The sequence below is a fragment of the Dendrobates tinctorius genome, unplaced genomic scaffold, assembly GCF_039654945.1.
Source record: "Dendrobates tinctorius isolate UK_male_01 unplaced genomic scaffold, ASM3965494v1 ptg000120l, whole genome shotgun sequence".
Taxonomy (NCBI): domain Eukaryota; kingdom Metazoa; phylum Chordata; class Amphibia; order Anura; family Dendrobatidae; genus Dendrobates; species Dendrobates tinctorius.
Window position 1 is genome coordinate 26,470,110 of NW_027361788.1, and position 27,121 is coordinate 26,497,230.

At 42.5% G+C, this 27,121-nt stretch overlaps 1 protein-coding gene across 1 annotated transcript in view; it reads right to left on the reverse strand.

Annotated features, from left to right (window-relative positions):
- Positions 1 to 27,121, reverse strand: part of COL27A1 (collagen type XXVII alpha 1 chain) — a 460,501-nt gene that overhangs the window by 293,676 nt on the left and 139,704 nt on the right. Inside the window, exons 13-15 of the mRNA XM_073590987.1 lie at positions 26,098 to 26,151; positions 17,437 to 17,481; positions 3,606 to 3,659 (exon numbers count right to left, since the gene is read on the reverse strand). Of these exons, the coding sequence (XP_073447088.1) occupies positions 3,606 to 3,659; positions 17,437 to 17,481; positions 26,098 to 26,151 (153 nt within the window). The remainder of the gene's footprint in view (positions 1 to 3,605; positions 3,660 to 17,436; positions 17,482 to 26,097; positions 26,152 to 27,121) is intronic.

The following is a 27,121-nucleotide window of genomic DNA, read 5'->3' on the forward strand; positions in this document are numbered from 1 at the left end:
TGGGAACGAGGACAGGTGAATATCGCCAGTGCCGTGGTCCTGAGCCAGCAGCGACACTGGCACCTGGCCCCCAGCGTCGGAGAGGTGAGGATGTCATTTTTTCATTTGCAGCAGCATATGGGGATTATTCTATGGAGCTTCTTATGGGGGCCTATTCTATGGAACATCTTATGGGGGGCCTATTCTATGGAGCATCTTATGGGGGCTTATTCTATGGAACATCGTATGGGGGCCTATTCTGTGGAGCATCTTATGGGGGCACATTCTATCGAGCATCTTATGGGGGCATATTCTATGGAGCATCTTACAGGGGCATAATGTATGTAGCATCTTATGGGGGCCTATTCTATGAAGCATCTTATGGGGACCTATTCTATGGGGCATCTTATTGGGGCCTATTCTATGGAGCATCTTATGGGGGCCTATTCTGTGGAGCATCTTATGGGGGCCTATTCTGTGGAGCATCTTATGGGGACCTATTCTTTGGAGCATCTTATGGGGGAACATTCTATCGAGCATCTTATGGGGGCATATTCTATGGAGCATCTTATAGGGGCATAATGTATGGAGCATCTTATGGGGGCCTATTCTATGGAGCATCTTATGGGGGCCTATTCTATGGGGCATCTTATTGTGGCCTATTCTATGGAGCATCTTATGGGGGCCTATTCTATGGAGCATCTTATGGGGGCCTATTCTATGGAGCATCTTATGGGGGCCTATTCTATGGAGCATCTTATGGGGGCCTATTCTATGGAGCATCTTTTGGGGCATCTTATGGGGGCCTATTCTATGGAGCATCTTATGGGGGCATATTAAATGGAGCATCTTATGGGGGCATGTTCTATGGAGCATCTTATGGGGGCATAATCTATGGAGCATCTTATGGAGCAGCATATGGGGCATATTATTATATGGAGCATCTTATGTTGCCATTATTAAACTTTATGCAGCATTATATGGGGCGTATTTTGTATGGGGCATCTTATGGGGCCATCATGAACTGTATGGAACATTATATGGGGCTCATGATTCAATATGGATATTCAAAAACATTTAACCTACTGATGTCTCAATTTTACTTTTATTGGTATCTATTTTTATTTTTGAAATTTACCAGTGGCTGCTGCATTTTCCACCCTAGGCTTATATGCGAGTCAATAAGTTTTCCCAGTTTTTTGTGGCAAAATTAGGGGGGGTTGGCTTATACACAGGTCGGCTTATACACGACTACATACGGCATATCTTTGTACCTTGTTAGCCAGTATATAGAAGAATATTCAGAATTGAGAGTCCTCCATGGTTGATACCTTTTAATGGCTAACTGAAAAGATGGTAACAAATTGCACGTTTTCGAGACTACTCGGGTCTCTTCATCAGGCATTGACTAATACAAAATCTGAAGAATCACATATTTGTGCACAACACAGCACAGAAAAAATGCAATAGATAAGACAGATGACGTGAAGCAGAGCTATCATTATGGGAGAGGGATAAACAAATATTGGACCAGTTCATAGATAAGGAGTCTGGATATTTTATTGTCCTCTGATTGGGGTCTGGTTCTGTGTTGTGTGATGTCCGCACAAGGTCTTAGGAGCAAATTCCTTAATTGATGTAAAAATACATAAATGCATGCGACACATTCATTCCTGCATTGAGTGTCAAGGGTCGTCATGAGCTTGTCCTCCCAGACTTTTCTGTCTCTCTGAGATGTGAAGTTACCTTTAAATACCAGTAATTTCATATGAATGGTGTGATCAGGCATACAAAAATGTTTTGCCACAGGTAGAGCCATTCTCTCCCATAATGATAGTTCTGCTTCTCGTCACCTGTCTTATCTATTGCATTTTTTCTGTGCTGTGTTGTGCATAAATGTGATTCTTCAGAATTTAGTCAATGCCTGATGAAGAGACCTGAGTAGTCTCGAAAGCTTGTAATTTGTTACCATCTTTTCAGTTAGCCATTAAAAGGTGTCAACCACTGAGGATTGTCAATTCTGAATATTCTTCTCTTGAGATAGGATGTTAGTGAAAGGAAGGATCGGGGATCTGGCAGCGGCTTACTCACCTCAGCTTATGGAGAGCACAAGCATGCTTAGCTGTTTCAAACATTCAAGTGCATAGGGGTGGCGGAATATGTGAGAAAGAGCTAATCGCTAGCTAAGGTATATCTTTAGTCTGCAAAATTTTGCATAGAGAGATTAAGGGCAACAAAAGAAGCATTGTGGGTTCAAGAAGCCAAAGAGGCCATAACAGACCTCTCCATCCTCTGCGTTTCCCTTACGCCCTATATGACCATGACATGTAAATCGCCCTTGGCTCCCAGTCATAGATCTCAACAACATCTTTGGAGCTGGGTGAAACAAGTCACCCATTGAACACCACACTCCCCTATACCACAAGCCATGTTGAACTCCACTTCTTCACCAGAAATACCAGTGCTAAACAAGCTTACCACATATTAAATGTAATTAAAAGAGCAAGCTATAGAACTTACTAATATATATATCAATCAATGGTGTCCTGATCTGAAAATATCAGCTCTATTTCTGGGTTGTGCTCGATACTAAAGCCAGCCCCCTTCTTTGTCACAACAAATGCACAGAGAAGGGAGCTGGCAAACCTATTAAAACAAGCCAGCCCAGTTCACACACCACACTGATGACACAAGAAATGCTCCCCTGTGCCGAGGACCCACTGCTGCTTATAGATGAAGATTGTGGCAGCTTGGATTATTACAGTGTATCAGTAAGTGGTAGAACTTACTATTCTAAACACATGGAAGGATTTTTCTTAACTGGATAAATCCATTTTCATTGTGAGTATTAACTTGTAAACTGTTGCTACTGTCAGTTCCTTTAAGCCCCCAAACCGCCATCAATAGGTTACATAGGCCTATTTCTGCAATTTATCTCCCCAAATCTTTACTTTGTGCAAAAACAACTGTTAAATGCAATGCTTGCCATACGTTAATTAGGTAAGACTAGACCGGTGGGCGATGCTTCACGCAGACTAATCTGATGCCCTTGGGTGTGGTTGACATCATCTCCACTGGCCGTGACATCTCAAGAATGTGCCTTCCTGAGCTAGAAGGGAGAATACACCACGCTTCACATCGATGCAGATCCAGAGATGATGCGGTAAGTGGGGACGATGTAAGTTACCTGAACAATGTCTGAAGAGAACTAGTTTATGTGAAGCAATGCATATGGCGATGGGAAAAAATTGTTTTATCACAGAAGTGAACATTTGGGCTAAAAGGTCAGAGATAGTGGAAGTTTGGGGGGCTTAAGGAACCCGGCAGGTGCCCTTTAATATGATACTATTACTTTACATAGATTTATCACAGACTAGTCCTGGCACTGGTGGCCATGTTAGGAAGAGATGTAGCCCCCAAAAAGACAGATGTGAATTAAAGAAATATCTTGTGTTGTGTGAAGAGTTCAAGTAAAAAAACCCAAGAACGTTCCATCACATTCCCAATCTGCAGTGTCCATTCCCTCCTGTACATAGGTTCATACAGGACACTTTCAAATAATACACATGGATATATTTGATTGCTAATATTTTGGCAAAAACTTTTTTCGAAAAGGGGGCGCTTACCTTTAAACCTTTGGGTCCCATAAAGCCAATGGGTCCAACAGCACCCATGTCACCCTGAAAAGAGCGGTAAAAAATAGCGTTCTCAGAAAAATTTACAGAGTACAAAGCAGACAACAAATTGGAAAGGTTTGATTTACAGAAATCTGAATTAATCGCACAAGGCGAACAAACCCATTAAATTCAAATAGGTTGATAACTAAGTGACCACTGAACAAATGATCGGCTGGGGATCAATGGTCACAGCCATACAGATTGTAACTCCATGATAAGCTTGTTAAAAGCACTGTCCATTTATAAAAGTTAACTGGAGAAAGGCCATTAAAACATTTTCACAGAAAAATCATCAAACCTCGGTGTCAATAAAATATATGAGCATTGTTTTGCTTTCAGCAAACCAACACAGACTAAAACGTGTTTGGCTGCACCAATGGAATGATTATTCACGAGAAGATCATTAGTTTAACACCCAAATTGTATATTCACCATAAGGTTGGTTTCACATATCCGACTTTCTTTGACCGCAATATCTAGACCAGCCGTTTATTTTCTGACCCAAATTCAAGAGCCTCAAAAGAATAACTGAGGTTGTTAAGTTTGGTTCAGGAGACCAGACTCAGGGCTGGACATTGCAGTCCATTCTCAGCCCATGAAATTTCAGTCAGATATGTGAAACCATCCAAAGAGAACAACATCAAATATAATATAGAGCACAATGAGTGCCGTAAGGTAGAGAATGAACATCACTTCATCTGTGAAAGGAAAGTGTGCAGGCCACTGCTACCATGGGAGAGGTAACCTCCCAAATCCAGAGGGAAAAACAGAAGACGTATTAAGAGTACTACTAAAGAAATAAAGCAAGTAAAAAATCAGTCAGTCTGATTAAGCCAATTTTCTGGTGGATGTAGCTTAGTTAATGAGTACAAAAAAATTATTTCACACCTTGCAGCACATGTTTTTGGTGTTTTATACACATTCTTCAATGCAAAGGTCATGCACAAATTTGCAATCCCATTCACCAAAACTATGCTGAACTGTCCTGTGTACCTAGGCTGAAATTTAGTATACTAAAACAAGCCAGCCAATAGACGGTGTAAGCTCTGACTGGACAGTTCAAAGATACGCCAAATTTCGCAGACAGCATGAGATACTCTGATAAATTTTGTGCACTTTTAGATCATCAAGCCTACCGGCTACACAATACAACCACCAATGAGTAAACTTTTACCGATCGGTGGTTGTTTGACTGACCACGATGCAACGATGCGCACTGAGCGAGCTATATCTAGATTGTTCAGTGCGCATAGACTGCCATGGTTCTCGGCAGTGCGAGTCCTGTTTACATAGGACGATGCACCATCGAGCATGAAGATCTTTTATGCTGCACAAAAGATCATCTCAACAGTTGAACGAGCGTTTTGCTCTTTCGTCAGGTGACAAGATAATGGCGAAATGAGGGTTTTTAACAATGCTCGTTCATGATTACTTTGCGTTTCAAAGGCTTCTTTAGTCTGATCTGAGAGTCTCTCCCGTTGTCTATTCATGGTATTATGATAAAAAAGATTCCCAGGAAATGATTCTTATATTACCGTGATCCCTAAATATTGTGTATGGGGGGGTTGGGAGTCTGTCTTATCGGTAATATTGCAGCACTACATCGCAAATACCCAAAACTACATCTACATTAAAAGCAATATTATTAAAAGGCTTCCTGAAAAAACAAACAAAAAACACAGCACTGGAAATCTAACAATCAATGACTATCAATAAACAGCGCGAACCATTCATGCTAATAAAATGCAATAAATTGCAATTCAATAGTTAAACAAAATTTCTCTCATCTCTGCACTTCCTATGCCCCAGCGGTAAATGAGGTCTCCAACTATTATTTTATCTGCACGGGAGATCTTCCCATCTGTGTACAGTGGATTGAGGACGGGCTGAGAGCCAAGGGTAGTTCATATTCTGAAAGAGCTTCCTATGAACAGTGTAGAAGGCTCCTCTTGTCTGTTCGCTACCTGGCTCTACTACCGCTGACTAGTAGGAACTGAAGCGGAGCCTGAGGGGGCGAAAGATCAAAGAAACATGAGCTGTGCCCATTTCATTTTTCAACAAGCCTGGGACAGATATGATCAGTAGACTCAGTATTGTCCGGGAGACTTGATCTACTGAAAAGTTTGGGGACCGTCTTGGGGCACAGCTCTCCGCAGGCTTGCACGCTCCCAGCTGTGATATTATTTGCATCCATACAGATGAAGTGAGATGCTTTATCCTCCTCTGTTGTGGTTAGCAGCAGTGGAGATGAAGTTGACTTTAAATGACTTTTCAGACAAAAATATTTAGGTATTGAATAACGTGAGCATGTCCACTGACATATAGCAGTTATATCTTCCCAGCTTTTCTTGTTTTCATGTTTGCTATATCCCATGATTTGGCTGGAATAACCAAGTGGCACGCATTACTGGTAGGGGCTAAATACACAGAAAAAATAACCCTACGAATAGTACTATGTGAATGGGGTCTGGAATATGAGCAGTTGTAAAGGACCCTATAAATTGCATATTTTAGCTCAATATTGCCTTCTAACTTTTAGCCAAGAGCCAGATTGACAACAGCAGATGGGTGTCTGAGGTTCAAAAATAACAAAATCTGATTAGTTCAGTTTCCTCTCCAAACACTTACAGAAAAGTTAACTTGTATTTTTCTGGGAGAATACATTTATTTCCTATCCATGAGATAGGGGACAAGTTGCTGATAAATGGGGCTCCAAATGCGATCCTGAGATTGAGGGTCTTCAGCCCCATCCTGTGTGGAGGTGTGTATGCTTTACCGCTGTGTCATTCATTGTCTATGGGACTGTACTAGGCCATTTCTAGCATTCCCATAGACAATGAATGGAATGGAGGCAGAGCATCTCTGCTGTATTCAAGACCGGACTGCAGAGCTCGGATCCCAAGAATCACAGCATTGATCATGGTATCGCTGGGGGACCCAACATTCAAACACATACTGATACGAAAGTTACCCCCTATTCTCTGGTTAGGTTGTGTGTGGTGCAAGTCTCTCTAATAATAGTGATAATCGCGCTGTCCGGAGGTCAAGGTGCTCTTGAATGCACTTACAAGGAAAAGAAAAGTGTGATTCTTACCTATAAACCCTTCATATTCATCAATCCCATGTACATGTGCATCACTTGACTAATCTAGTTTTCTAGAAGATGAAATACATGAATAATTGTTTTTAACTGTATACAAAATACACCTTAGAGGTCTGTGAGCTGCACTTAGCCGACACTGCTGTGGATTAAATTCGTACCCCTCTTCTCCAGGAATGGATTTTAGTCTGGAGCCCTATACACAACAAGCTACAATGCTCTGCGTGTTGTGTCACCTCTCTATCACAAGCAGTAGGAACATTTCCATCACATTGTGCTGCAGTGACTTTTGCTTTGCTGTTACTCCCAAAAAATGTCAATTAGCTTTCGAAGCCCATGACCCTATCTCACTCTCACCTCCAATGGACCACTTTTGGTAGTTCCTAATCACAGCCTACGGAGTACAACCCACAAATGCGGCCCTTGTCAAAGTCGCTCAGATTGTCAAGCTTGCTCATTTTTCCTGCTGCCAAGAAGTCAACTTTAAGAACTGCCTGCTGATAAGAGTGGCATGCTTGCATCATATCCTAGATTGAGAATAAATACACAGCTACTCTATTGCGTGACTACCAGCATCAAGAGAGCAGGTAAAGGCGAAGCCATCAAACAGAAGCCTGAGAATTACAGAGTGGAGCTTTGTGAATCACCCGGAGTCTATGGAAGGTTACATTGCCGAGCCAAACTTCTGAGCTCTGGAGCTCGGAGCCAGGAAAGCGGCTCTGTGCGTATGGTACAACAAGCCTGCTCATTGTGCTACCTCGTATAAAGGCCTCTTCAAGCTCCTGTTTATACAGGACAGACCCCAGCTATTTACAACCACACAGAGCTCACGTTACACCAATTTCAGGCTTTTAATAAGAATTGTTTTGGGGAACAAGCCACCTGCGGACATCCACAAATGCTTTGGACAAATGGAATTTGGCCTCAGAGACAAACTGTCACCCAAATCAGCAATGACAGTTCTTGTGCCAATATTTAGGAAAGAGGAGTCCTGTGCCCCTAATTACCATAGGTATGAACAGAATGAATATTCAATTTACAGAAATAACATGTTAATGACAGCACTAAGCCAATTGACTGTCGTGTTTATGTACAGTATGGGCAGCGCTCAGATTTTCTTTATTGATGCCCTCTGGCTGTGGGTTTATTAAACTTTTTTAGATTAACTGAGGAAGTGATTGTTAAATGCTTATTTCTTATATAGAAGCAGAATTTATTTAATCTACAAGTGCGGTTAAAAAAAAAAAAGTAGCGTTAACCCTATGCAGCTGCAGCTACTACCGAGCCCCAAATAACTAGGACCTTACAAGGCTTGATAACAAATTAGGACTATCCCAAACAGAGCTACCGAGTCGTGGTGGGATGGCTTTCATGGTACTTTTGATCAAAAAACAGTATTACTAAAAACTCTGTATTATTTAGATGCACTTTTGCTTTTACTTATTTAGTTACAGCAGGGTTTTTGCTCACTTTGTCTTTTGCAGGTTTTATGTTTTATGGCCAATGTCAACATGCATTTATGGACTAGTACAGAGTTTGGATGCCCTCTGATCCTTTATCTCATCTGCCTTTATATAATTTTTACGTGCCCTGTGTGAGGATCCATGTTTCCCTTATTGTATTGACCTCAGCACATCTGCTGGGTGGTCATGTGGTCAGGGTTTCATCCTTAAGTAAAGCTTTCCTACCACCAACGAAACATGAATCTGACCACCATCACGGTCACAGTGCAATATTTTCTGACATACAGTACAGACCAAAAGTTTGGACACACCTTCTCATTCAAAGAGTTTTCTTTATTTTCATGACTATGAAAATTGTAGATTCACTCTGAAGGCATCAAAACTATGAATTAACACACGTGGAATTATATAATTAACAAAAAAGTGTGAAACAACTGAAAATATGCCTTATATTCTAGGTTATTCAAAGTAGCCACCTTTTGCTTTGATTACTGCTTTGCACACTCTTGGCATTCTCTTGATGAGCTTCAAGAGGTAGTAACCGAAAATGGTTTTCACTTCACAGGTGTGCCCTGTCAGGTTTAATAAGTGGGATTTCTTGCCTTATAAATGGGGTTGGGACCATCAGTTGTGTTGTGCAGAAGTCTGGTGGATACACAGCTGATAGTCGAACTGAATAGACTGTTAGCTGCTTTTTTCTTGCCATAATACAAATTCTAAGTAAAGAAAAACGAGTGGCCATCATTAATTTAAGAAATAAAGGTCAGTCAGTCCGAAAAATTGGGAAAACTTTGAAAGTGTCCCCAAGTGCAGTGGCAAAAAACCATCAAGCGCTACAAAGAAACTGGCTCATATGAGGACCGCCCCAGGAAAGGAAGACCAAGAGTCACCTCTGCTGCGGAGGATAAGTTCATCCGAGTCACCAGCCTCAGAAATCGCAGGTTAACAGCAGCTCAGATTAGAGACCAGGTCAATGCCACACAGAGTTCAAGCAGCAGACACATCTCTACAACAACTGTTAAGAGGAGACTTTGTGCAGCAGGCCTCCATGGTAAAATAGCTGCTAGGAAACCACTGCTAAGGAGAGGCAACAAGCAGAAGAGACTTGTTTGGGCTAAAGAACACAAGGAATGGACATTAGACCAGTGGAAATCTGTGCTTTGGTCTGATGAGTCCAAATTTGAGATCTTTGGTTTCAACGACTGTGTCTTTGTGCGACGCAGAAAAGGTGAACGGATGGACTCTACATGCCTGGTTCCCACCGTGAAGCATGGAAGAGGAGGTGTGATGGTGTGGGGTTGCTTTGCTGGTGACACTATTGGGGATTTATTCAAAATTGAAGGCATACTGAACCAGCATGGCGACCATAGCATCTTGCAGCGGCATGCTATTCCATCCGGTTTGCATTTAGTTGGACCATCATTTATTTTTCAACAGGACAATGACCCCAAACACACCTCCAGGCTGTGTAAGGGCTATTTGACCAAGAAGGAGAGTGATGGGGTGCTACGCCAGATGACCTGGCCTTCACAGTCACCAGACCTGAACCCAATCGAGATGGTTTGGGGTGAGCTGGACCGCAGAGTGAAGGCAAAAGGGCCAACAAATGCTAAGCAACTCTGGGAACTCCTTCAAGACTGTTGGAAGACCATTTCCGGTGACTACCTCTTGAAGCTCATCAAGAGAATGTCAAGAGTGTGCAAAGCAGTAATCAAAGCAAAAGGTGGCTACTTTGAAGTACCTAGAATATAAGACATATTTTCAGTTAATTATATAATTCCACATGTGTTAATTCATAGTTTTGATGCCTTCAGAGTGAATCTACAATTTTCATAGTCATGAAAATAAAGAAAACTCTTTGAATGAAGGTGTGTCCAAACTTTTGGTCTGTACTGTATATATACCTCCCTTGTGTGTATTGGTCCTGTCTGCACTGCCCGGAGAAGCTCCGGATCAGTCGCTGTAAACCACTTGTTGCACTTTACCATATAGTTTTATGTGAAACCAAGGGAATAATAAATCAAAATCCTTTTCTATATAATTGAACTAGGTCTGCTTTATTTTGCCAAGTTGCTAATTTGTAACTATTTTTGCTACATTTTTGCCACAAAAAATGCTGCGGTAAAAATGATAGATGTGAGTTGACATTAAAGTATTACATGCATTCCCTACAAGGCATTTTTTTCTAGAATTTTTCCACACTTTTAAGGCTTTTTGAGGGGTCTTAAAAGGAACTTGTTAAGTCACTTTACTCCAGTGAAATAGTATCTCCACCCCAGAGTATATCATGTGTTCTTGTTTATATCTAAAGGCCCTCATAGATATTAGATACCTGTCAGCTGAACCATCAGTTGGCCGATAGCCATCTCCTCCTTCCCCCAATATGGAGGAACACTTGGCTTAGAGCTCCTATGTTCTTTATGAGATAGTCACTGTAGGATTCTTCTGGAAGTGGTTTGTCTCTGCTGTGAATAAAATGATAGTCTTTTTATGTCCATCTTTATTTTTCCCTCAACATCATGTGTCAGGGAGAACCAAGAGGACCCCATAAATATACTGTCTGCTGAACACCACAATATCGGTGAACACGGCCACCTTTACTCTGTGTGTGTTCAAAATGCCTTCAGTTTCATACAGGCAGTTTTTCACCGGTACACTCGGTACTTGCATGTCTTATGGCCTATTTTGCACAATTTTTTACAAATGAAACTGAATGAAGAAAATTGATCTTATCTCTTGGAGCTGGATTCTTCTTTTTTCTACAAGTATATTTGCAAAGCGTCTGGCAGAGACGCAAATCCACGCTCAAGGTCCATGGAATCTAAGACATTTTCTACGGAAAGGGTGAGCTGAACTATTCCTTGTTCTTTACATGGATCAGTCATTCTCGTCACTTTGCAGAGAAACAACCCCATGCTTCACAGTAGGTATGGTGTTTTTGGATGCAACTCAGCATTCTTTCTTCTTCAAACACGACGAGTTTTGTTTCTACCAAACAGTTCTACTTTGGTTTCATTAGACCATATGACATTCTCCCAATACTCTTCTGGATAATCCAAATGCTCTCTAGCAAACTTCAGATGGGCTCGGACATGTACTGCCTTAAGCAGGGGGACATGTCTGCCACTGCAGGATCTGTGTCCCTGGCGGCGTAGCGTGTTACTGATGGTAGTCTTTGTTACGGTGGTCCCAGCTACATGCAGGTCATTCACTAGGTCCCCCCGTGTGGTTCTGGGATTTTTGCTTACTGCTCTTGTGATCATTTTGACCCCACGGGATGAGATCTTGCGTGGAGCCCCAGATCGAAGGAGATTATCAGTGGTTTTGTATGTCTTCCATTTTCTTATTATTGCTCCCATAGTTGATTTAATCACACCAAGCTGCTTGCCAGTTGCAGATTCAGTCTTCCCAGCCTGGTGCAGGGCTACAATTTTGTTTCTTGTGTCCTTTGACAGCTCTTTGGTCTTCACCATAGAGGAGTTTGGAGTGTGATTGCTTGAGACTGTGGACAGGTGTCTTTTATACTCATAACAAGTTTAAACAGGTGCCATTACTACAGGTAATGAGTGGAGGACAGAGGAGCCTCTGAAAGAAGACGTTACAGGTCTGTGAGAGCCAGAAATCTTGCATATTTTTAGGTGACCAAATACTTATTTTCCACCATAATTTGCAAAATAAATCTTGCCAAATCAGACAAGGCGATTTTCAGGATTTGTTTTCTCATTTTGACTCTCATAGTTGTGGTCTACCTGTGATGTCAATTACAGGACTCTCTCATCTCATGTGGGAGAACTTGCACAATTGGTGGCTGACTAAATATTTTTTTCCCCACTGTACGAGATCAATCTAGTATCTGCTCAATTCTTCATGGTTGAACTGTACTTGCGCTGGGAAAGTGCGGTGAAGCGGAAGTCGCTCCAGGATATTTGCTGTCAGGTGACTGGAGGGATAAGTGAAGTCTTCATGCTTTCTCGGTACATGCGAAGTACAATGATAAAGCTCACAAGGAAAGGATGACCCATTTGTGCACATGCACAAGACTAGGTACTGAGCATGCAGGCACGAGATTTTAAGAGGACACAAAAATGAAGATAGCCATCAATCAAGCAGGAGTGAAAGTGACAACAAGGAGAACTATTCTCAGAGGACTCAACTATACCCAAACAGCATGAGAAAATGTTCGGGGACTGATTTTACAGGTATCAGGGGTACTCCACACAGCATTTGGCATCTGACTACTGTGATTTTTTTAAAGCAATGACGCTATGTATTATGAGTTCAGAGGTGGGAATTTCAGTGGTTGCACCATTAAAAAATTGCCATGGCAGCATGTTCCATTGTCACTTCTGTCAGATGCTTTTTGACAAGACTGAATATACTAATATTTGCATCTTGCTTAGTTCATGCATGCCAACTTTTTAACAATTACGGGTAGTGAATGTTTATATAAGTACACCCCTGGTACCGCATATAGCAGGGAACACTACATTTCAAAAGTCTTCTGCAACGCCTAGGAGATTTGTCAACTCCTACGATAGTAAAGGAGATCTCCTCTTTTTCCAGGAGCATCTACGAAGTTCTGGAAAAGTGGTCAAGTACGACATCAGAGCACGTATGTATTTGTTTGTGGAATGCTGATCTAATTGATATGGATCCATGACATCAAAGACATGAAAGCTACCCCAAAAACAAAATAGGAGTCATGTCATCATTGATATCACTTGATACTGCAGCTTTAGGTCCTATAGCAAGTGATCACATTCTAGCATAAGGGGTATAATGGTAATCATATTATTCTATATATATAAAGCTGAGTGTATGTGTCTGTGTATGTATGTGTGTATGTGTATCGACGATTGTCATAATGGTTGCCATGGCGACGATGATGTCAATGGTTGCCACGGCGATGATAATGTCATAACACCTTGCAATGGTGACGGTTATGTCATATTGGTTGCCATGGCAACGATGATGTCAGAATGGTTGCCATGGTGAAGATGTCATAATGGGTATATGGGCACGGGACTATGGGATGGAGGATGTGATGGGTATATGGGCACTGGACTATGGGATGGAGGGTATGTATGATGGGTATATGGGCACGGGACTATGTGATGGAGGATAATCATTATAATTTGTTATAACTAACCACAGTTAGTTACTATGCCTGGGCAACGCCGGGCTCTTCAGTTAGTTAGTAATACTTTCAAAAGAAATCTGTTAGAAGGTTTTTACTATGTAATCATAGATAGGGACTGAGACCCTCATTTCAGAAACATGTTCCTTACTGGGCTGTATGCTGCTAGTTCAATAAGATCAGTGTTTAATCAGCAAAAGATTATAACTACAGGACTAGGTTTCTCGTGCTTCCTAGTCCTCCTAATCAGAGTAACTGTACCCCCAACACTGAATAGAAGCTGTCAATGTACACATGACAACAGCCAATCAGTGGTGTGGGCGGGGTTATAAAGAGCTCAGCATTTCGAGCTCTGCTAGATATGCAGCAGAAAAACTGATTCTACCAAAATGACAACAAGCAACCCAGCATGACATCTCTGGAATCGGGGGTCTCAGTCCCTACATTATGCTGCTCTCAGATTACATAGTAAAGATCTGCTGACAGATTCCTCTTAATTAATGCAAAGAGTATTTTCACATTTGCCAAAAATTCTGCGATTGTCCCAACAACCATAGTCAGATAGTGTCAGATGTGAATACGCCATAAAGGGTTTTTTTTTTCCTTCTCTTGCTTCATTTATTTTTTAATTTTAGGTTGAATTACCCCTTTAGGTTTTTTTAAAAATGCTGGACATGAAACATAAAACAACTAGCAATGCTAGTCTATAATGCAAAAATCTGCAGTGGTAAAATAAATAAATACCAGTAATATATACGGTATATTATTATATGCACTGCTCAAAAAAATAAATGGAACACTTATATTTAATAAAGGGAACACTTATATTTTGTTGTTTAACTCCAAGTAAATCAAACTTCTGTGAAATCAAACTGTCCACTTAGGAAGCAACACTGATTGACAATCAATTTCACATGCTGTTGTGTAAATGGAATAGACAATAGATGGAAATTATTAGCAATTATCAAGACACCCTCAATAAAGGAGTGGTTCTGCAGGTGGGGACCACATCTCACTACCAATGCTTTCTGGCTGATATTTTGGTCACTTTTGAAGGTTGGTTGTGCTTTCACACTCGTGGTAGCATGAGACGGACTCTACAACCCACAGAAGTTGCTCAGATAGTGCAGCTCATCCAGGATGGCACATCAATGCGAGCTATGGCAAGAAGGTTTGCTGTGTCTGTCAGCATAGTGTAAAGAGGCTGGAGGCACTACCAAGAGACAGGCCAGTATACCAGGAGACGTGGAGGGGGCTGTAGGAGGGCAACAATCCAGCAGCAGGACCGCTAACTCTGCTTTTGTGCAAGGAGGAACAGGAGAAGCACTGCCAGAGCCCTGCAAAATGACCTCCAGCAGGCCAATGTGCATCTGTCTGCACAAATGGTTGGTTAGAAACCGACTCCATGAGGGTGGTATGAGGGCCCGACGTCCACAGATGGGGTTGTGCTCACAGCTCAACACCATGCAGGACGCTTGGCATTTGCCACAGAACACCAGGATTGGCAAAGTCGCCACTGGCGCCCTGTGCTCTTCACAGATGAAAGCAGGTTCACACTCAGCACATGTGACAGACGTGACAGAGTCTGGAGACGCTGTAGAGAGTGATCTGCTGCTTGCAACATCCTTCAGCATGACCGGTTTGGCAGTGGGTCTGTAATGGTGTGGGGTGGCATTTCTTTGTGCTCACCAAAGGTAGCATGACTGCCATTAGGTACCGAGATGAGATCCTCAGACCCCTTGTGAGACCATATGCTGGTGCGGTTGGTCCTGGGTCACTCCTAATGCAGGACAATGCCAGACCTCATGTGGCTGGAGTGTGTCAGCAGTTCCTGCAAAATGAAGGCATGGAAGCTATGGACTGACCCGCCCGTTCCCCAGACGCGAATCCGATTGAGCACATGTGGGACATCATGTCTCACTCCATCCACCAACGTCACGTTGCACCACAGACTGTCCAGGAGTTGGCGGATGCTTTAGTCCAGGTCTGAGAGGAGTTCCCACAGGAGACCATCCGCAACCTCATCAGAAGCATTCCCAGACGTTGTAGGGAGGTCATACAGGCACGTGGAGGCCACACACACAATACTGAGCCTCATTTTGACTTGTTTTAAGGACATTACAACAAAGTTGGATCAGCCTGTAGTGTGTTTTTCCACTTTAATTTTTTTTTTGGGGGGACTCCAAATCCAGGACTCCATTGGTTAAGAAATTTGATTTCCATTGATGATTTTTGAGTGATTTTGTTGTCAGCACATTCAACTTTGTACAGAACAAAGTATTCAATGAGAATATTTCAGTCATTCAGATCTAGGATGTGTTATTTGAGTGTTCCCTTTATTTTTTTGAGAAGTGTATATACACACATAAAAAGAGAAAGAAAGAGTGTATTTCGTTGTGATTAACACGTTACGGGCACTGGATTTCCAAATATACGTCCAAAAATGTGAGGTCCCTTTTCCTGACTTATCAAGGGATGAAAGAGCTTTTCAGAGGAAGGAATATTTTTCCATGTGGATAACTTCAGAGTCGAGGTAATAAATTCCAACCAAGACGCTGGGTACAATTTCCTGATTTTTTATTTTTTTATTTTTACAGTAGACTCTTTAGCTGTATCATGGAGTTTTCTACTAAGGAACGGGTTATTTTTCAAGATTGACAAGTGTATATAAATGTCCCTTAATGAAGGCCTGCTTCAGTGCAAGCGATATGCAATCGATCAAGACCTCTGAGCTTTTGGGAAACAAGAAACCCCTTTTTAAAAACCTGTCTAATCCACTAACCTTGGTTAACTGCATACAGGTTTTACTGGGGTATACTCTTCTTTGGTAAATTCTTTATTTTTGCCATTTTAAAGGTGATTTTACAGACAGCCATGGGTAGAACAGTCAAAACGGGGTATTCTCATCTTATAAAGTGATGACACATGATCAATGGGGCTCTCACCTTTGAGACCACACAAACCTAAAAATAAAGAGGCAGCCAGGCCACTCACTGTGCAAGTTAGTGCAGTACATTCCCATACAAGTGAATGAGGTCGGTTGCAGTTCCCTGCATAGTCGAGGGGCCAGAAGTGCCACTCTACAGGAAAAACATGTTAGCAGTTGTAGTCTCACAACATTGGCTATATTCACACCACAAACGCTTAGGCTATGTTCCCACAATCAGGATGTAGCAACGCTTCGGATGAAGTGTATTAGCGCTGCGTCCAAAACGCTGCGCTCTACTGAAAGCAGGTAAATTTGCATGTGTTCACTGAACCATGAAGATTTACTGCATTCAATACATTCTATTGGTTAAAATTCTGGAAGAGAAATTAACATAATGCCGTCCTGAAAGACGCGCCGCATGTCCGTCTCCATGGGCGATGCGCATGTGCACATGCACGCATAGAGGGCAGGCATTTCTAGAAATCCCATCCACTATACTGCAACATCTGGCCACTGAGGTTTTGACACTGCATAAATACGCAGCATCAAAACCGCAGTAATTCCTGATCATAGGCACGTACCCTAAGAAATCCAGTCTGCAATGGCTGATAACAGGGAAAGCTAGACTATCTTCATTTGTAAAGCAGTCATAGGAAAGAGGGCAGGCTGAAGGTTCAGTGCACACAATGTTTCAAGAGGCGTTTTCAATTAATTCCTTGATAAGTTTATGCCAGTAAGCACTGAAGGTATAGATATTTTAACCTATCATACTGTACATGATACTTCTTGCAGCCTCTATTTTGTTGGAAAGCTTCCAAGAGAATACTAGAGAATAAAGAATGAAAAATTAAAATGGGGATATCACAGCCGCATGCTTCCAAATAAGCATTCAATGCGATATGTAGAATAACGCTCACTGTCTTGTGCGCTTTTGGCGAACACTAGGCTTCCTTAATTAAAATACTTGGTATTTTATGATGGAAACACACAGGCTATAAACACCTCTTCTGGTAAGAGTATAAACCTTGTGCGAGTAAAAGAAAAATTAACTCAAGGAGATATTAATAAATAACGATGTTTTTGTAAATGGAGGCCAGGAATGCACCAACAAATATTAATAGTGAGACGTGGTATTTGGAGAGGGTACTTACAATAAATCCAGGGACACCAGCAGGACCTGGGGGACCCAATTCTCCCTATAATAGACCATAAAAAATAATAAGCGTTTTAGAAATATCAAACTTTAACACATGAATCCAACACATAGAAAACTATCAACTAAGATCTATCTAGATTGTATCAGGACATCAAAACATACAGCTGCAATGAACACATTTTAAAAGGACAGTTCAAGATTAGATGTGGAAGTGAATGGCATTGTAATACCACACACAAACTGTAGACAGGTGTGGCGCTGTTTTGAAAGAAAGCAGATTTGTTTTTCAAATTCTGGACAGTTCCTTAAAAGGCATCTTATAAAATCTATTTTAATAATTAATGGGATTATCTGGTCTTTTAAAATAAATAGCATAAGCCCTCCCCAATACAAGTGACTAATGTAGGCCAAACCCCTCAATATCGATGGGTTCAGCTGACAGTCAAATTCCACGTACACACATTCAGCATTTCGTCAGGATTTTACATCAATATTTAGAAGCCAAAACCAGGAGTGGGTGAAAAATAAAGACTTTGTGCACACGTCTCTAATATATTTTTCCTCTGATTGTTCCACCCCTGATTTTGACTTCCAAATTCTGATGTAAAATATTAACCAAATGCTGAACATTTTAACGTTGCCTAATGTGTATGGGGACCCCTGAATAATGAGGTTTTAGCTTGTCCGATTTTGGACTTCCCATCCTTTTGTTCTTTATGAGAATACAAGGCAACTCGGCAGAGTGAGCACTCCTGTGTATGGGAAAATTGGATGAGACAGCTGTTAGCTGAACAACTGTCTGACAGCTATATAAAAAGTGTATGAAGGGCTGTCGAATTGACAATCCCTATTAGATCAGTGGAGGTCTGACTTGTCACCAATACTTAATTATATATTTTGACACACACCTGGGGAACATGCAAATTGTCTCTTCAGAGACAAAAATTTAAAAATTTTTGCACATTTATTTAAAAAGAAAAACTGAAATATCACATGGTCATAAGTATTCAGACCCTTTGCTCAGTATTGAGTAGAAGCACCCTTTTGAGCTAGCACAGCCATGAGTCTTCTTGGGGATTCTCTGTCATTCTTCCATGCAGATCTTCTCCAGTTTCATCAGGTTGGATGGTGAATGGTGGACAGTCATTTTCAGATCTCTCCAGAGATGCTCAATTGAGTTTAGATCAGGGCTCTGGCAGGGCCAGTCAAGAATGGTCACAGAGTTGTTCTGAAGCCACTCCTTTGTTATTTTAGCTGTGTGCATAGGGTCTTTGTATTGTTGGAAGGTGAACCTTCAGACAAGTCTGAGGTCCAGAGCACTCTGGAAGAGGTTTTCATCCAGGATAACTCTGTGATGGCCACATTCATTTTTCCTTCAATTGCAACCTGTCATCCTGTTCCTGCAGCTGAAAAACACCCCCATAGCATGATACTGATACCATGCTGAAAAAAACACGACATTCAGTGAGTGAGAGGGAAGTGCACAAGTAAGGTATCCAACCCACTATAAAACGTAGTAAATAACTTGGCACTGAAAAATGAAAAATAATTTAACAGTTGGTTTATTGTATTAGCATCCAGTTCAACACACTCCTTTGAACGTTTTCGGTCATACAATAGACCTTCATCAGAAAAAGGCTTTCATGGTTGATTTAATGAAGTCAAGAATCCTGAAATGAGGTTCAAGTGAGCTCAGTGAAACTCCGTTGTTTCCATGGGCAGTGAATTACAGTCCATGTTGGTAAGGATTGAAGTAGACTGGAACTAAATGGTGTGTTGACACCACCTGTGAAGTGATAGCCGGATGAAATGAGTGCCAGGATAGGTACCTAAAAAGGAGCTGGACGTGTTGATGAATGGGGACCATAGGAGGGAAAAACCGCGCTGACATGAAAAGCACCACAGTTGCAGCAGAACTGCGCTTGTCCTGTGTCCAGATAAGTGTGAGCTGCTGGCAGGGGAGACGCATAAGATTTTTGGGCATGGCATATTACCTGAATATTTTACAGCGCTAACCTTGGCGAACATGCCTGCTGCCAAAAATACCATCATCTTTTCTATTGCCGTGCAAGTCCCGTGCACTGGGTATCTCCTGTATTCTCACTTACCTGTAGTGTCCTTTCTTCATTCTGAGCCGCTGCCTGATAGACGTCTGTTCTACTACATATCATTCATCAACACATCCAGCTCGTTTTTAGTTCCAGTCTACTTCAAACCTCACCAGCACCGACTAATTCACTGCCCATGGAAACAAAGGAGTTTCACTGAGCTCACTTGAACCTCATTTCAGGATTCTTGACTTCATTAAATCAACCATGAAAGCCTTTTCCTGATGAAGGTCTATTGTATGACCAAAAACGTTCAAAAGAGTGTGTTGAACTGGATGCTAATACAATAAAGGAACTGTTAAATTATTTTTCATTACTGAGTGCCAAGTTATTTACTACATGATACTGATACCACCATGTTTCACGGTTGGGATTGTATTGGGCAGGTGATGAGCAGTGCCTGGTTTTCTTCACACACACCACTTAGAATTATCACCAAAAAGTTCTATCTTCATCTCATCAGACCAGAGAATCTTATTTCCCATAGTCTGTAAGTTCTTCATGTTCTTTTTAGCAAACTCTATGTGGGATTTAATATGTCTGGCACTGAGAAGAGGCTTCCGTTGGACCACTCTGCCATAATGGCCCGACTGGTGGAGGGCTGCAGTGATCGTTAACTTTGTGGAATTTTCTCCCATCTCCCTACTGCATCTGTGGAGCTCAGCCACAGTGACCTTGGGGTTCCTCTTTACCAAGGTTCTTCTTCCACGACTGCTCAGTTTGGCTGGACAGCCAGGTCTAGGAAGACTTCTGGTGGTCCCAAACTTCTTCCATTTAAGGATATGTGCACATGTGCGGAATTGCAGCGGAAATTTCCGCAGCAATTCTGCTTCTCTCTGCCGCGGGAAATTTGCGGGATATCCGCATGCGGAATTCCCGCGATAAAAAAGGAGCGTTTTGCAAGCGTAATTAGCTTGCAGAAAGCTAGCGTTTTCCAAGCGATCTGTAGCATCGCTTGGAAAACTGATTGACAGGTTGGTCTCACTCGTCAAACATAGTGTTTGACAAGTGTGACCAACTTTTTACTATGAGGCTGCCTATGCAGCATCAGTAGTAAAAGATATAATGTTAAAAATAATTTAAAAAAATAAATTGTGATATTCTCACCTTCCGGCAGCAACCGCAGTGTTCCCAGGCCTCAGCGATGCTCCCGGCAAGTCCTGTTCCCAGCGAAGCCTTGCGACAATGACCTCAGATGACGTAGCATCTCGCAAGACCGCTACGTCACCACAGGTCATTGTCGCAAGGCATCACTGGGAATGGGACTTGCCGGGAGCATCGCTGAGGCCTGGGGACGCTGCGGGGAATGCCGGAAGGTGAGAATATCCCAATTTTTTATTTTAATTCTTTTGTTAACAGGGATATGGTACCCAGGGCCTGGAGTAGAGTCTCCTCTTCTCCAGACCCTGGGTACCATCTGCACATGATCTGCTTACTTTGTGCATGGTAGGCATAGCCACATGCGGAAAGTAAGAGGAACAATGCATTCCTTTGTGTGCGGAATCGCCGCGATTCCGCAAAAACAATGAGCATGCTGTGTATTTTTCCGCGATGTGATTCCGCCGTGGAAAAATACGCAGCATTAGCACATCATGTGTGGAATGCCACTGAATTCAATGGGTTGCTTATTGTATGCGTTTTTGCAGCGAAAAAATGCGGCAAAAACGCGTAAAATCCGCGGCAATTCCGCACGTGTGCACATAGCCTAAGGATTATGGAGGCCACTGTGCTCTTATGAACCTTGAGTACTGCAAAAATTCTTTTGTAACCTTGGGTAGATCGGTGCCTTGCCACAAATTCTGTCTCTGAACTCCTTGGCCAGTTCGTTTGACCTTATGATTCTCATTTGGTCTGACATGCACTGTGAGCTGTGAGGTCTTATATAGACAGGTGTGTGCCTTTCCCAGGCCCGGATTGATAATCTGCCCAATTGGGCATTTTCCTGCTGGGCCGCTGTCATGTGGGCCGTGGGCTGGCAGCGGCCGCTCATCTGGCCGCTTGCCAGCTGATGCGGCCACTGGCCTCTTCTTTCTGCCGCCGGCCCTGTGCAGGCACGGCGGTTATAGCTCCCAATGCTCTCAGGATTTTTCTTTCCCGCACTGCAGGGAGATAAGCCGCCATGCCCCCCCCCACGCACGCCATCTTCGCTCTCCCAGAAACCCACCGCATCTGGGCACAGGGTCTGTCTGAAGCCCCTAATCATGTGACCCCTGCCTCCTCCTCTCCTGTGACTTCATCACAGGTCCTGTGTGCACAGCCCTTTGTGTCTGCAGGACTCTGCTGTGCTGGTTGTCATGGTGCTGGATGAGTTAAAGTTTTTGTGTGGTTTCAGGAGGGGTTTACAGGGTGGATGTAGCAGAGCCGCGTGTGTACGGGGCGTACGGAGCGGAGCCGCGTGTGTACGGGGCATACGGAGCGGAGCCGCGTGTGTACGGGGCGTACGGAGCGGAGCCGCGTGTGTACGGGGTGTACGGAGCGGAGCCGCGTGTGTACGGGGTGTACGGAGCGGAGCCGCGTGTGCACGGGGTGTACGGAGCGGAGCCGCGTGTGCACGGGGTGTACGGAGCGGAGCCGCGTGTGCACGGGGTGTACGGAGCGGAACCGCGTGTGTACGGGGCGGAGCCGCGGGTGTACGGGGTGTACGGAGCGGAGCCGCGTGTGTACGAGGTGTACGGTGCGGAGCCGCGTGTGTACGAGGTGTACGGTGCGGAGCAACGTGTGTACGGGGTGTACGGAGCGGAGCCATGTGTGCGCGCGAGGTGTATGGAGCGGAGCCGGATGTGTACGGTGCGGAGCCATGTGTGTACGGGGTGTACGGAGCGGAGCCATGTGTGCGCGAGAGGTGTACGGAGCGGAGCCGTGCATGTACGAGGCATACAAAGCGGAACCATGTGTGTATGAGGCGTGCGGAGCCATGCATGTACGAGGTGTATGGTGGGGAGCATTCATACCTCCCAACCGTGCCGGATCCAGCGTGACAGTCCCGATTTTGAGAGAGAGACTGCCCGGGAGATTACTTTTCCCGCGGACACAGGAATACACGGCAGAGCCCTGAGGAGCACTTTAAAACTCGCACATGACGGTCCACCGGAAGTGAAGTACTGGAAGCAGACCGGAAATGAGGTAATTTCGGGAGGAGATTGTGACGGAACCATGGAGGCACTTCAGGGAATGCTTCAGATCCATCACCGTGTGCTTCTCCGACAGCACGGACAGCGGGATTGCCTTGGAATCGGGGATGCCGGCCTTGTGAGCGGATCATGATATGTCCTGCACTGGGAGGCTCAGGTGGGCAATACAATGGGAGCCGGGCTGATATAGTATCTTTATAGAATATTTATTTTTCTCTCTGTTTCTTTCTCTCGCTGTTCTTTCTTTCCTTCTTTCTCTAATCTTTCTTTTTTTTTCTCTCTCTGTTCTTTCTTTCATTCCCTCTTCCTTTCTCTCTGTTCTTTCTTTCTCTCTCTAATCTTTCTTTCTCTCTCTGTTCTTTATTTCTCTGTTCTTTCTCTGTTCTCTTTCTTCCTCCTCTTTCTCTCTCTGTTCTTTCTTTCCCCTCTTTCTTTCTCTCTCTCTCTGTTCTTTTTTCCCCCTTTCTTTCTCTCTCCCTCCCTCTGTTCTTTTTTCCCTCTTTCTCTGTTCTTTTTTTCTGTCCACTCTTTCTTTCTCTGTTCTTTTTCTTTTTTCTTTCTCTGTTTTTTCTTTCTCCTTTACTTTCTTTTCTTTCCTTCCCCTATTTCTTTCGCTCTCTGTTCTTTCTTTCTTTCCCTTCTTTCTTTCTCTGTTCATTCGCTCTGTTTTTTCTTTCTCTCTCTAATCTTTCTTTCTCTCTATTCTTTCTTTCTCTTTCTTTCTCTCTCTGTTTTCTTTCCTTCCCATCTTTCTCTCTCTGTTCTTTCTTTCTTCCCCTCTTTCGTTTTCTCTCTGTCTTTCTTTCCCCTCTCTTTTTTTCTCTCTCTCTATGTTCTTTCTTTTCCTCAGTACCAGCCACTGTGCCCATAGTTCCAGCCACTGTGCCCTCAGTACCAGTCAGTATGATCAGCAGTGCTAAATGGGTGTGGCTGGAGCGTGACCATGGGTGTGACTAGTTGTGAAATGGCTGTGGTCGGGGAGTGGCCTAAAACTTGCTGCTGCGCACGCCGCACCCTTTGTCCCTCTTTCCCTTCTTCAAAAGTTGGGAGGTATGCCCGGTCATATAGGTGCGCGCAAGCAGCAGTCATTGCTTGCAGCGCATGTAGCAAGACCCCTGGCTGCAGGGGATAAGAACGTGCTGACTTTGACATCAGGATGATCTATGTGAGTGACACAATTTGTGTCTCTCCTTTTGATATTCATATGGATGCTCTGCATAGGCATACTGTGACATACACTGGTTTATTACGGTAGTGTTTTACACGTTATGTATAAGGTTATACACTGTGGTTGTTTTCATTTCGATTGCATGGTAATTATATGCACTGTAGTATTATTATCATCATCATCGTCATCATCATCATTATAAACAACAACACTGTAATTTTGTTATTATCATCACAATTGTTTATTATATTTTTTTATTTTTTCATACACAATGTATGTTCTATATCTGGGTGGCATGACCCTTTTGGAATAATGTTTCAGTATATAGATATTACATCTATTTTTATGGAATGTTTTTATTAATAATTTTATTAATGATTTGATATAATAAATAATATTTTTGGGACTTATGGTCGTTTGTGGTTTTGTGTGTTTTTTTATACAGTTGAAAACAATGATGAGTGAGGGAGCCATCTGCTGATGCTCCCTCTCTCATCATTCCCCCTCTGCGTCTGAGCTCTGTGACGTCTTAGTGTAGAGGGCACAATGACATCATTACAGCGCATCTTCTGTGCCAAGCAGTGTGGAGGATCAGAATACACTGAGGAGACCAGAGTAGTGGGGACAGGGAGAAGTATTATATGGGGCCCATTATACTGTATAAAGTAATATATGGGGCCCATTATACTGTATAAAGTAATATATGGGGCCCATTATACTGTATAAAGTAATATATGGGGCCCATTATACTGTATGAATATATGGTGCCCATTATACTGTTTGACATAATATACAGTATGAGGGCCCATTATACTGTATGGAGCAATATATGACGCCTTTATACTGTATGGAGCATTATTTGTTGCCCATAATATTGTATAGAGGACTATGTGGTGCCCATAATACTGTATGGAGGACTATGTGGTTGCCCATAATACTGTATGGAGGACTATGTAATGCCCATAATACTGTATGGAGGGTTATCCAAATTCGGAAGTTCTCCCCTATCTTTTGGATGATGACTTTCTGTTTGTGGTGGATCTGACCGCTGAGACCCCCATGATCTTAGGAAACGTAGCTTTGAAGAGCACCATGTAAATGGAGCTGTGGTCAATCATACGCACTGTGACACCATTCACATGTGGCTCTTGAAATAACTCCTTTAATAAAGTGATGAGGGGACGACAAAGCATAGCAAAAATTCACTGATCGGGGCTGATGAGTGCTATAGTATGTGGGCTGGTGGGGTTTGTGTGGCAGGGCTGCTTTTTTGTCCCAGTCTGGCCCTGGCCTTTCCAAATCAAGTCCTATCAGTTAAACACAGCTGGACTCCAGTGAAGGAGTAGAACCATCTCAAGGAGGATCACAAGGAAATGGACAGCATGTGACTTAAATATGAATGTCTGAGCGAAGGGTCTGAATACTTATGATCATGTGATATTTCAGTTTTTCTTTTTTAATAAAGTTGCAAACATTTCTACATCTGTTTTTTTTCAGAGTGTACATTAATGAGAAAAAAAATGAACTTTTTTGAATTTACCAAATGACTGCAATGAAACAAAGAGTGAAAAATTTAAAGGGGTCTGAATACTTTCCGTACCCACTGTACATGCATGGAGTTGTGCTGCAATTCGCTGCAAAGCAAGTGACCAGCAGTCAAAGGAAAAACTGTGAAAAAGAAGAGTAGTGACCCTCACTCTCGGGATCGGTAGAGAGTTCAAGTCGCTGCTCAGAAAGCGATCGTTATTGCCGAATGAGAGATCAACTTCCCCCATCTTCTAACTCACCAACTTAATGGGTCTTGTGCACTTAGGCAGTACTGGAATAATTGTCATCTGGATTAAGCGATGAATATTATATTTGCTTGTTCTACAGCTCAACACAGAAATCAGGAGAAGGGAGATAAGGAATGATCTATTGCAATTTCTGGCAACAGAAGAGTGTTGTTATAAAGGAAGTAATGTCCCCGAAAAGGTGTTTCCACTATGTTCTAGTGGACAGTAAGCCAGAATAACATTTCAATTTCTCTATGTGTCCAACGTAAATCCAAAATCTATTTTTAAGTGAAGATGCAGCTTCATTTATTTTTTTACGGCACTGCGGCTCAGTTATATTTATATGCTTTTCCTCATGTACAGCGTGACTAAGAACATTCCTTAATGCTGGATCCCATGTAACAGCCGCCTGCAAAAAATTAAGACACCTCCTTTCACAATAATGGTTCTTGTGTAGTAGTACAAATTACTCACAGGGTTGCCATCAAGTCCTGGGGGACCTCTCTCTCCAAAGTCACCAGGGAAGCCCTTTAATTTGGAAAAAAGAAAAGAATAAAAACATAAATGATCTTGGTAATGATACCAGTATATGCACATTATGTAATACAGAAAAAAGAAGGAGCACAACGGGACGACATACAGAATAAACAACACAGGTGATAACTGAGCATAAATATTACAAAGTCTCTAGTGTATATGTACACACGTGGTCAAAATTGTTGGTACCCCTCTTTTAATGACAGAAAAACCCACAATGGTGACAGAAATAACTTGAATCTGAAAAAAGTAATAATAAATCAAAAATCTATGAAAATGAACAAATAAAAATCAGACATTGCTTTTCCACTATGCTTCCACAGAATTTTTAAGAAAATAAAACTCATGAAAGAGGCCTGGACAGAAATGATGGTACCCCTGAAAATAATGTGACAAAAGGGACATGTTAAATCAAGACATGTCCACTAATTAGCATCATAGGTGTCTACAATCTTGGAATCAGTGAGTGGGCCTGTATAGAGGGCTACAGATACTCACTGTGCTGTTTGGTGACATGGTGTGTATCACACTCAACATGGACCAGAGGAAGCGAAGAAAGAGTTGTCTCAGGAGATTAGAAAGAAAATTATAGACAAACATGTTAATTGTAAAAGTTATAAGACCATCTCCAAGCAGCTTGATGTTCCTGTGACTACAGCTGCACATATTATTCAGAAATTTAAGCTCCATGGGACTGTAGCCAACCTCCCTGGACGTGGCCTCAGAAGGAAAACTGATAACAAATCAAAGAGACAGATAATACGAATGGTAACAAAAGAGCCCAGAAAAACTTCTAAACAAATTAAAGGTGAACTTCAAGGTCAAAGAACATCAGTGTTAGATCGCACCACCCGTAGCTGTATGAGCCAAAGTGGACTTCATGGGAGACGACCAAGGAGGACACCACTGTTGAAAAAAAAAAAAATCATAAAAAAGCCAGACTGCAATTTGCCAAACTACA